The sequence below is a fragment of the Moschus berezovskii genome, chromosome 2, assembly GCF_049115385.1.
Source record: "Moschus berezovskii isolate FMDL1 chromosome 2, NW_MosBer_1.0, whole genome shotgun sequence".
NCBI classification, from domain to species: domain Eukaryota; kingdom Metazoa; phylum Chordata; class Mammalia; order Artiodactyla; family Moschidae; genus Moschus; species Moschus berezovskii.
Window position 1 is genome coordinate 138,900,207 of NC_142461.1, and position 12,687 is coordinate 138,912,893.

A 12,687-nucleotide genomic window follows, 5' to 3' on the forward strand; every position below is an offset into this window, starting at 1 on the left:
GGTTTTTCCAGGGGTCACGTATGGATGTGAGAGTTGGATTGTGAAGAAAGCTGATCGCCGAAGAATTGATGCTATTGAACTGTGGTGCTGGAGAAGACTCTTGAGAGTCCCTTGGACTGCAAGGAGATCCAACCAGTCCATTCTAAAGGAGATCAATCCTGGGTGTTCATTGGAAGGACTGATGCTAAAGCTGAAACTCCAATACTTTGGCCACCTCATGCGACGAGTTGACTCACTGGAAAAGAGTCTGATGCTGGGAGGGATTGGGGGGTGGGAGGAGAAGGGGACGACAGAGAATGAGATGGCTGGATGGCATCACCGACTCGATGGACATGAGTTTGAGTGAACTCCGGGAGTTGGTGATGGACAGGGAGGCCTGGCGTTCATGGGGTCGCGGAGAGTCGGACACGACTCAGCGACTGAACTGAACTGAAGGCCTTCTCTTCCCAGGTGGTAACTAACTGAATCCGAAACTATTCGTTACTTTCTTTGGGAGAGTTCATTGTTTGCTAAAAAGCCGACCTCCCGACACTTGGGAGACTTATTTTTCTTGAGATGCACGGGAAACCCACTGTTAAGCTACCCTGCCTTGACTTCTTCTGGAACGTAGGAAGTTCTGGGACCCACGATCATGGTTTCCTCAAAAAAGGACGAAGAGGGCTCGTTTATTTATTAGAAATCAGGAAGAGCAACTAGCTGGATCTGGAGTGAGACCTGCTAATAAAACAATAATAACTTGGTTACAGGTGCAATTTCCTCTGGGGATATTTTTCCAGTTTTTGACTAGATATGGGAACACTATTGTAACAAATTTAAATAATTTTGGGTGGGAGTCTTTCTAAAATGAAGTCTGTGCTTATTTAGCCAGAAAATGCTAAATGTAATTTGTTTGTTTAGGACTGTAGTCTCACTGGACTGTTATTATCTAGACTTCACAGTCCCTGACTACTCTGGTTTTGGTAACTATGCAGCTTCTAATTTAAAACCTTTTAATCTTCCCTAAACTCGATAACCAGACAACTGTCCTTTTTAGAACTGACTCAGAGGAACTTGTTTATTTTTTTGGTCTCACCTGTTCTATCTAGAGGACACGGTCAAATAAGCAGTTACATTGACTATTGAAAAATAGTTGACAAGCCGGTCTCTAATGATGCAGTAGAGTGTTAAAAATGGCTCTAATTCTGTACCCATCCATTTGCCCACACATTTTGCAGAGTGGCTTTGCAGTTCTACTCCATCCCAACTTTGCCTTAGCCAAGAAAATGTGGTGGTTGCCAGCCTAGATCATGATGAGAAGCTTGGAGTCGTTGGCTGGAGGAGGAGGCCAGGTGGAGCTGAGCACCTTATAAGCCAGCTAACTGACCCAGAGAATAGACACAGAGCCAGGTTGGTTGAGGTACACAAAACTGTCCTGTTCACCCACAGATACATGAGAAAGAATAAAGGAATATTCTATTAAGCTACTCTTTTTGACATGAATAGGTATGTAGCAATAACATAAATTCCAACAGGTACCTCTAGGAGGCAGGTGGCTGTAATGGAAGCAGTGGCTAGTTCATACGAACAATAACGCTTTGAAACTATGTTGACCGAACAAATTTGCTGGCACCTCTTTTCTGCCAGTATTGTAATCATACCAACTAAATCCCGCCTCATCTAGTCATCTCTCTCTCATCACTATAGCTCACAGACTCATCTCAAATTCATTATCTGAACTCACCACACACCTGACACTTATGTCTGCGCGGTGTATTATTTTTATAAGTATATGTAATATTCCCTGCTAATGTGATACAAGCTCCGTAAATGCCCAGATAACTTCTTCAGCACATGATGATGCACATCTTATATACCAGAAGTGTTCAAGCATTGATCATGAGGTATTTTTAAACTTTTAAACATTGAATGCCTTTTCATATACTGCTAGTAGGATTGTAAAATGGTACAACCTCCTTATAAAATAGTTTGGCAATTTCTTAAAAAATTAAACACACACCATGTGATCTAGCTGTCAACTTCTAGGTAATTTTTCCCAAGAGAAATGAAAGCATAGACCATTAAACGATATAATGTAAATGAATGTAATGTGAATATAAATGAACATTCAATAAGTCTTATTTATAATAAAAAAATAGAGACAATTAAACGTCTGTCAATAGATGAATGGATAAACAACTATGATATGTCCATATAATGGAATACTACTGAGCAATAAAGGGAATGAACTGTTGATACATGCTATAATATGGTGGCATGTCAAAGTAATTCTGATAAGTGAAAGAAGCCAGACCAAAGAGAGAGTACATATAGATTATTACATTCATATAAAATTCCAGGAACTGGATGGTAATATATATCAATAGCAGATGAATGGTTGGGAGGAGAGAGGGCAAGGAAGGCAGACAGACTACAGTGGGGTAAAAGGAAACTTTGAGAGTGATAGGTATGTTCACTGTTTTGCGCGTGGTGATGCTTTCATCATATGACAACATATGATATATATTAAAACATACCAAATTGTGTATTTTATATATGTGAAGCTTATCACATCAACCATACCTCAATAAAACTATTAAAATCTACTTTTGTTGTCATTGTTATAGAAGTATAGGCAAGATTTATTAAGTAATATTTTTTAAAAACCATGAATTAGTAAATCAAAATTACTTCTCATATATTAACTGTCCTTCAAGTACTCTCCTGTGTTTCGGTTTTGTTACCATAGATGTCAGCCAGAAACATGAGAGTAGCATTTCAGATAATCTTTTTAATTTAGCTCAACCCCCTAGTAGTAATTTTACCCTTTACACTGAAAAGTAAATAGTGACATTCTTTAGCATTTTAATAGTTTATTATTATATACATTTTTCAATTAATATTAGTTTACTCAAGGCCATAGATGACTGACACATGTAGTAGGCATTTTCTAATACATTTGTTGGAGGGAGAGGGGAGAGCTCTGAAAAAGTAATAGCTTGAAATGAATTTTTGGGTAGAACACTAGGATATTTATTAAAAGCCAGATGTTGGCTTTTTTTATATATTTAATTATTTTAATGAGCATGTGACACTGTTAAGAACCACAGAATCCTTCAAAACTTGTACACATCCATGTGTGTGTGCTCGGTTGCTAAGTCATGTTTGACTCTTTTGCAACCCCATGGACTGTAGCCCACCATGCTCCTCTGTCCACGGGATTTCCCAGGCAAGAATACTGGAGTGGGCTGCCATCAGATGTTGGCTTTTAACAGTTGCTTCACTTGATGAAATGTTGAGTGGATCAGGTGGGGAGTATTATGGCCCCCCAAAGGTATCCACAGGAGCCCTCATCCTCAGAACCTTGTGAGTGTGATTAAATTAAGCATCTTAAGGTAATCGTGGAGTGTCCAGGTGGGCCCAGAATAATCACAAGGGTCCCTGTCAGAGGGAGGCGGGGCTGTCAGAGTCACAACAGGACACGGCAGTGCAGGAGAAGCGTCACACTGCTGGCGGTGAAGACGGGGAGGGAGGCAAGCCAAAGAGCGTGCCTGGCCTCGGAGACTGCGGAAGGCAGAGGCGCGGTCTCAGGTGCCTCTGGAGGGAATGCAATCCTGCCAGCATCTTGACTCGAGCCCAGTTAAACCTGTGTTGGACTTCTGACCCGCACAACTATAAGATAGGAAGTTTGTGTAGCTGTAAACCACAAAGTTCGTGGTATTTTGTTAGAGCAGCAACAGAAAACCAACACTGAATAAACATGCCAAAATAGGGGAAGAACACTGAGGTCCTCCAGACATCCCCCAAAATAAAACGACCCCATTTTATAAACAGACAACCTGATTTGAACTTCCTCCACCTTCCAGCCCGTTATCTCAATGAAGTTACATGGATCTGTTGTGTTTGTTACCTGATTGGCATCTCTCCTATCCTGCTTGCCATAGCACAGTTCCAAACCCTACACTTAAAAATTTCTTCAGCTGGAATTAATACTTTTTTTATCTGTTTATTTCTCTATTTCTTGACTGCCTCAGTTTTCTAAAACAAAGTCTTTGAAACTACCTATGATATGAGGTTAAAAATATGGTGTGATTAATATTACATCAAAGATGCTGGCATGTGATGTCTAAAGGTCAACTGACAGAGATATAACTCATCAACAGAGAAAGTGGAAACTGGGGAGCACATCTGATTCTCTATACTCCTCAGAATCAGATATAGAGCTCAGGTTCAATAGTAGTATACTTGGCTTCCAGCTACGACTAACAGTTTTGTAATAGTAACCAACCCAGGCAAGTTTTTGAAGAATTTTGCACTTACACATTTCATCCCAAAAACCTATGTAGAAAGGGTTATCCATTTGGTGATTTCTTAAAATGTTTTTTCCTGATTTCTGTACAGATATACTATGATCAAAATGTGAGTAATTAAGTCTTTTTGGATAGAGCCTAAGGAAAAGTATTTTGCTCAAATTTTTTTTCATTTAATAAAATTACTTTAGGACACTAATAAATATTAGTGACAAGATTTTTTATGACAGAGTATTAAAATGTGTTATGATTCTCAAATTTTCCATGTATTTAAAATCTGTTATATGTTATATACCTCAAAAACATGTAAAAGACATTAACATATTAAAATACAAATGGTTTTCTTTAATACATCATTTCACTGTATCAGAAGGTAGTCACTGGGTGGTGAATTCCTTCACACATCATAGATTTGCTTCCTAAGATATGCATGAGTGGACATCTTCTACATCCTGATGGGGACCTGGTCTATTTGTTTCTATGAAGAAAATGGGAAGCATCTGATTCAGAAATTAAGATGGTATGGAACCTGAGACCACACAAACTTCTCATGTAAAGGGCAAAAAACCAACGAGTGTTCAGCTAGAAATAAGTTATTTTATTTTAAAACACATACATATTAATAAATATTATTCGAAAACTTAATAAATAGCCTTTTATTTACATAAGGCAATTACAACATGCTATGACTACTTCTATAAAGCAGAATATAAGCAAGTATTAGTCATTGACAAATATGTGTGTGTGCTAATTGGAAGCTCCTGATACATTTACATGAAAAAAATTTTATGCAACCAACCAACATTTTACATTTTTTATCTAGTTTTATTCCTCTTTCACAATTATATTCCATTTTACAAGAAAGTTATTTAAAGAGGCAAAAACACTCAGGAATTCTACTGAAAAACAGTACTCTTAAATTTTTCCAAAGTGTAAAAACACTGACATGAGGTTGGGGTTGGGGCAAATTATTATGGTCTGACAAATGAAAGAGAGATTCTGCACTTTTCAGTGTGACCCTTGGCACTAATGGTCTGGGAGTTCCTGACATGCACCTGGTGTCAGGTAGTTCATGGTCAGGGTTGAGCCGCTCGGAAGCAGGAAGTTTAGCATCACCCATTACAAAGTAAACACAACAGAATTCATCTGGTTTACAGGTCATTGATTCTTCTGCAGAACATACACCTTTGTGGAATGTCAGAAAAGCTTATCACACCATCAGAATGTGATCTCTCAGTGCAGCTTTTTAAAGTCCTTGTTTAATTTCCATATTTTACAACAGAATATATAAAACCCTTCTTTTTAAAACAAAAAAAAGGAAAATTAAAGCTTCATAGAATCATGCAAGCTTTACACCCAGTGCTTCCTTTGCTTAGTCAGTGCTCGAAGTTGCATGGTCCTGAGCAGACAGGATGCCCAGTCCATCACTCCCAAGGAGTCCTGTACATGCACTCTGGTCTGAGGTGACCAGCATATGCTAAACATGCAAGCGCTCTTACACAGATACAGAGACCATCCCACCCTTTAGAGGTAGAGAAACTGAGGCACAGAAAGGTTAAGTGACTCACCTACAGTTGCACAATTCAGAGGAAAATAGAGAAAAGAACAAATAAATCCTCCCGGCTCATGCTCTGGGGCCTAGACTATGCTTTTTATCATATTGGGTACATTTGAAATAGATGTTTATTTACATGATCATTGTTCTACTGAATATCAACTTTTCACTAGACAGTATTTTTTGATGTAACAGAAAGTTACACTTTTTTAAAATATAATTCTTTTGTTGCATTTAACAGCATGTGAGAAATACATATGAAAATAAATGAGTTGTGAAACTGGGCCAAATTCTTGTTCCCATTCCTATAATTCATAATCTATTCAAGTATATGACGGAGGTATAAGAATCTGGCCAGATGTGAAAACTCACCTATAAGCTATAGGATAGACCCTCAAAATTTATCACCAGTACAACTTTGAGGCCGAGGTGAGGAATACAGAAGGTTGAGGTATTTTATATGATAAACTGTTTTATGGTGTGACTGGTGTACACATTGGTCTTTCTCTTCCCAACTCAAACTAACAGACCTCTAGCTATGATTATGAGTAAAACATATGAAAAACTATTAATAGCACAGACATGTCTTTGAGAGGAAGGTCAATGCTAAGGAGTTAATGTTACGTTTTTGGTCCCTGAGAAGGTAGAACACCAAGATGCCATCAAATCCTGCTTGATGGGCGAACTATTTCCATGGTGTCAGACACAGTAAGGGCAACCTCATCAGACCACTGGAGACAACTGGTCAGTCATGAACAGATCTAAACTAACGCTTCTTCTCTTTGCAGGTTCCTACTCAGTCCCAGGAACTCTAAGTCAGAATCAAGTAGGCATCAAAGAAGAGTGATGGGCAGAGCTCTGTAGACTGCTCTTCTGGGTTAGCTGAGAAGCTCAGAAAAGAGAGGTATCATCTCCCAACAAGAATCAGGCAGCACGACAGTAGCCTGTGACCAACAAACGCCTCAGTCTCCGTGGACTCATCCACGCCTATAGATAGTGCATCTCAAGCATTTTACAGATGTCGAGGAACTGGCCTCTAGAAGTGAGCATGGTATTTACAAAGAGCTGAGAGGTCAGTGAAGAAGGAAGATGAATGGTGACTGCCTACTTCAATAGTACGTTCTTCTATCAGACGAGAAACCCAAGGAAAAACCCAAAGACCAATCTATTGACTATAGCTAGAATCAACTTCTGGAAATAAAACTGCATATAACAAATTGGCTTGAAAAGTAGGACTTGAAAGAATATTTCTTATTGCTGAACTAAGAGCAGCAAAGTGTATTTCATTAACTTTCTCATGTGAAAAGACCATAATAAGATCTGAGTGATGATACCCCCGAAGACCCACCCGTGGGGAGTTCCTGCCCCCCATGTGGCAGCGGGGAGACTGCCCTTCCTGTCTGGATTCTTCTCTGCAGAGATGGAGCAGTCCTACAGAACAGCAAAATACGCAGGGTGGTCTCAGTGCTGGGTTTGGGTTAGACTCCTTAATAGGCCCTACACTTGACCACTGTGCAGAACAGGAAGCAATCTTTTTAAATGCAAAGATTCAGAGGAGAAAACAAGGCATTGTCCAAGTACAAGAGGAGAGATATGGCCTATTTAGGTATCTATCCAGGTAAATGTGCAAGTTTTGATCACAAACATACTATTTTACAGGAGGCTTGAAAACAAGTGGACAATTTTTTCCTTAGTTTTATCAAAGATAAAACCCAGAGAATAGCATGATAATGAAAATGTTTACTTTTGGAAAGATCACTGTAAGACCTATCCCCATTCTGGGCCTTTCTCTTTAAAGCTTTTATTGTTTTAAATTCCAAATAAATTATAAAAACACAGATGTGTAAAATAAATACTGTAAGTCAGAAGTTATATGCTCTATGTCAAACTTGAAAAGTAGGCTGTTAGACTGCTGGTCATGTCAGTTACTTCCAGGCTACAGTCACACTTGGAATACAATGGATGATATGAATTGCATTCCACTGGAAGAAAAGCTGTGCATCCTACCAAAGTAATCTGCTAAACAGATATAAATTCGGAAGAGTCTAACTATTCTGGGGCTTATCACCTTCAAGAGAGGACAAATGGTTTATACTCTGAGATTTTATTTTACTAAAAAAAAAATCATAGGGAGATAATCCAGAAAATATCACCTCTAAGTATCTATGGAATAATCAAGGCTTAACTGCAATCAGGAACATCAATAGATGGATTTAAATAAACTAAGCTTCACAACTGCAACCAAAAAAATGGTATAATTTCCATGAACTTTCTTATGATACTTGTATACCTACATGTATTTTTTTAATATCTCAACTCCTTACCTAGGAAACTATTTTTATGCTCAAAAGTATATTTATACACCTACATTTTTAGAAAATTCAGTTCAATAAATTAAGGCCTGTATTCCTAAAAATACTGATGGTAAAAAATAAACCTTCAAGAGTTGATAAAAAGAGGAATGGATTTCTGAGCAGTTATTAACTATCAGTTACTATAAGATTTAGAAAATTTTTAAAATAATCTTGCTGCTGTTCACAGCTCACTGACAACGCATGATCATCCAATGTACTTTTAATACATAAGGGTGTTTTTTGCTCTATCCTTGTTTTATTTAGCCTCTTTATTCAACATTTTAGGGAACTATCCCTTGGGTCTTTAGAAATGTTCTTTTTATCTTAAAAAAATACATTTTTTTCTATTGACATTCCTCAGTAATTTTAACTAGTTATTATTAAATTCCATGTTCTGCTTCACCAAGTCAATCCCATCACCTTACTCAATCCCATCTTTCAACTTGGCTTAGTTCCCTATTTAGACAAAACACTGCCCTGAGGACTTTCCTGGTGGTCCAGTGGTTAAGACTGCACTTCCATGGGGCACCATTTCAATCCCTGGTACGGAAATCCCACAGGCCTCGCAGGGTGGGATGGGGGAACAATATTGCAGACGAAGTACATGATATCTTGATGAATATTTGCATCACTCTGTGCTTTGTTACTATTTCCTACACATGGAAGGTTACTATAGACAGGCAAATGACCTCTTTTGATCCAAATGCTGGGATAATTAATGGCTATTTTGCATTTCAGAAGTTTAATGAGAGATTGGGTGAGGGACTACAGAGTGCTTTGTCATCTCAAACAACAGGGAGATGGTTAAACTGTTTTCATTTTTGCTAGAAATTCTTTCTAAAACTATGTGTTCCAATTTGTAGCAAAAAAAAAACCAAAAAAACTTAAGCTTAATTGTGTCCTTTAACTTGTTCCTGAACTCATACGTGCCACTGAACAGTTACTCTGTCATTTAACAGCCTTATTATCAACTTAAATAATTTCTTAGTGGACACAATGCTTGCTGAATGAGAACATGGGTAAATTTAATACTGGATCCCAGTTATATTAGACTGAATACAAATAAAATACCTCATGCTACCTAGTCAATTGTCTTTCATTGGACTATACCACATGCTGAAAGGATCAACTTACTTTAATGTGTCTTTCACCTTGATTCTCTTCCAATAAATAATATACTATAATTTATAACTGCTTTGAAGATTTATGGTTTGAATAGTGAAATACTAAAGTATAATCATGGAAGTTGCATTCTTCTAATCTAAGAGAACATACACACAGTAATAGTCAAATTAAGTGAATAGTTCAAGTGATAAAGGCACTGAAATTGATTTGAGCTACTGAAAATCATCCTGCAAATGGAACAGTATATGGTATCCATTCACTCTTCTCTCTCTGTTTCCAATTAAAATGTCTAGGAGTCGGGGTAGGAGAGTCAACACATGAGAGGATTAAAAACAATTAAATGTATATACCTCTGATTTGGATGGAACACCTGAATGTTATACATGCTTAATGCAAAATAACAAGACTAAAGACACATTTACTGTAGAGTCAGACTTCAAGACAACACTTTCTCCCATTTCCAAAGTAAGCTTCTAAATAAGAATATCTGCTCCCCTGGAAACACTAACCAGAATAGGCCCGTTCTATTTAAATAATGATAGTGTTTTAAAAGCAAAGACTATTCATCAAAGCTTCCAGGTTAATGGCAATGAACATAAGGTTCCTCTCATCAGAGAGAGATGACACTCAGGCAACCATTGAGCAACTTCAGAGAACAGAAGGCTGAGTCCACACTCCAGTGCTAAGCAACGCATCGTCATTCTCCATCAGCCTATTCATCATATACAAGCAACTCCAACACAAGAGATTTACTTGTGAAAATTTACTCTTCTACTTCACATCAAATTAGGACCAGAAACCATATCTTCTTTCTGTTCCTCAAGCCATACAGTTTCCTGTTACATCCTAGTCCGTTTTCACATTAGATTTGTTCATCTCCCCCAGGTTGAAGTTGAACTCTTTGAACACCTGTATAAGGACAATTCCAACGGAGACAGTGGTGAACCCGCAGGCCATGCCCAAGAAGTCCACCAGACCCACGTTGCTCCATTCCCGGAAGAGGATGGCTGAGGCCAGCAAGACCAGCGTGGTGAACACCACATAGTAGATGGCCCCAAACACAGAGGAGTCGAAGCACTCCAGGGCCTTGTTGATGTACCTGAACTGGACGATGATGCTGCAGCCCAGCACGGCCAGGAGCACCAGGCACAGGCAGAGGGCCCGCTGACTAGACGGGTTGTTGTGGAAGATGTCTTGGGCAGCCAGCCCAATGCCCTTGGTGGAAGGCACGGTGAAACTGCCCAGCAAGGAGCAGATGCTGATGTAGACCATGATGTTGGTGGGCCCGTGGGCCGGTGCGATCCAGAAGATGAGCAGCAGCAGCATGAGCAGCACGATGCACAGATAGCCCACAAACACTGGAAAACAGGGGGCACACGGTGACCGGGGGGCTAGCAGAGCAGCCCCCACCATACGCCCCACCACCTGCCCCTGCCCGCGCCGCCAGGACGCTCTCCTGCTCCCAGTGTGCTTTACCAGACCCATTCCACAAAAATGTTTTCCCATCACTATTAGCTCCTACATCTTACAAGTCAATAAGTAATTCTTCCATTAGTAATATTTTATAACATTAAAAGTCAACATATACACCGTGAGATTTTTATTTTTCTTTTTTTGCGCACACGGCATGGCACATAGAACTATCCCCACCAGGGATCAGACCCATGCCACCTGTAGCGGAAACACGGAGTCCCAAACATTGGACTGCCTGGGAAGTCTCAAGAATTTTTTAAGCCAGTTCACAAGATGGTCAATTCAACAAACCCTACGCAGAGTTGGGGGAGGGCAGGGAAAGAGAGTCATGTGGGGTCTTAAAGAACATGAGGGAACACTGTGGGGTGTCTCTGGCTGTGGCAGGGACTGAAGGCTGCACGCAGAAGCCACGGGTCCTTAGGTGTGTAGAGAGTTTCACACAAAGAAAAATCATCGGGTTCTCCGCACAACTTCTGAATGTCACCTTGGACAGGTAACTGAAAAATGTTTATAATAATCAGAGCATAGAACCTGTTTTATGTATAAAACAAAGTAATTTGCCAAGCATTTTATATGTACTGAATTTCTTAGTACTTCAAGAGTTATTTTCCATTTCAGAAGATACCACTGCTGGGAGTTTGCTTGTGGCCAGCTAGTTAGGATTCCAGGCTTTCACCGACAGAGTCAGGGTTTAACCCCAGGTCAGGGAACTGAGATCCTGCATGCTGTGTGGTCCAGCTAAAGGAAAATAATAAGAAGAAGAAGATCCCATCGATGATGGCAAAATCCCAAGTGAGTCAATAAGACAACACCTCCGCATCATCTGTTTTGCACCTGCCAGATTGTCAGCAACTCCACATATGCTGTGGGGTCTGCTGGCTTTAATGTATCTATTCCTGTGGCTATACTTGAGCATTCTATTTATTCCAAAATATTATTCTTAGGGCATTATGTTGACTGCTATTTATATGTACAAGGAAGTTGTATTTGCCATGAATTTCATTCCCAGATTGTAAAGTGGGTGCTAGGCACTGGGCCTGAGAGGGCTGGGTACAGCCTGGACATGTGTACCAGCAAACAGGTGGTGGGAGTCCCCTCTTCCTCAAGGGTAAGGAAAAGGACCTTGGAGCTGCAAGAGAGGATTCAGGAAGACACTACAGCTGAAAGCTGTCTGGGAACCTGACCTATAAACAGGGGAAGAGGCAGTGAAGTGCAGAGACAGCAGTGTGCACAAAGGTATTATAAAATACTGCAAAAGCATGGGCTGTGTTTGTGGAAAAATCAGAAAAAGCAGCTGAGCCTGAATGTGTAGTGGATTTCCCTGGTGGTTCAGATGGTAAAGAATCTGCCTGCAATGCAGGAGACCTGGTTCAGTTCCTGGGCTGGGAAGTTCCCCTGGAGAAGGAACGGCTACCTCCTCCAGTAATCTTGCCTGGAGAATCCCATGAACAGAGAAGCTTCATGGGCTACAGTCCGTGGGGTCACAAAGAGTAGAACATGACTGAGCAACTAACGCTGAATGTGCAGGAGTTTCGTCTTTTGAGCCTCATGGGGATGGGGGTGGGGGTGGCAGGGTGGTGACTGCAATTATCATAAAAGGAAACAAAGAGAAACTAGGTAAAAAATACATACCAAAGAACAAACAAAAAACACATACAGAGCTCTATAGGGTCTCTAAAGATGAATTAAATCAGGCCTTGGCTCTCAAAGAGAGGGAGGAACCAAGGCCTTGACACACGGTGGTCCTAAGGGAAACAACCTGTGGGGGACCCGCAGAATTGGCACCTGTTGTGCTATGGATAGGGAGGCAATGTCAATGTACAAGGTCCAGTCCCAGGAGGCAGCAAAGGGGCCAGGTCAGCAGGGCAGCCCCAGGGGACAGCTGTGGACAGTG

General features: G+C 40.1%; 1 protein-coding gene across 1 annotated transcript in view; it reads right to left on the bottom strand.

Moving 5' to 3' along the window:
* Positions 1-4,738: 4,738 nt before the first annotated feature.
* NIPA1 (NIPA magnesium transporter 1) overlaps positions 4,739-12,687 on the bottom strand; it is a 56,032-nt gene continuing 48,083 nt past the window's right edge. The window contains exon 5 of the mRNA XM_055397976.2: positions 4,739-10,678. Within this exon, the coding sequence (XP_055253951.1) occupies positions 10,167-10,678 (512 nt within the window). The 3' untranslated portion in view covers positions 4,739-10,166. The remainder of the gene's footprint in view (positions 10,679-12,687) is intronic.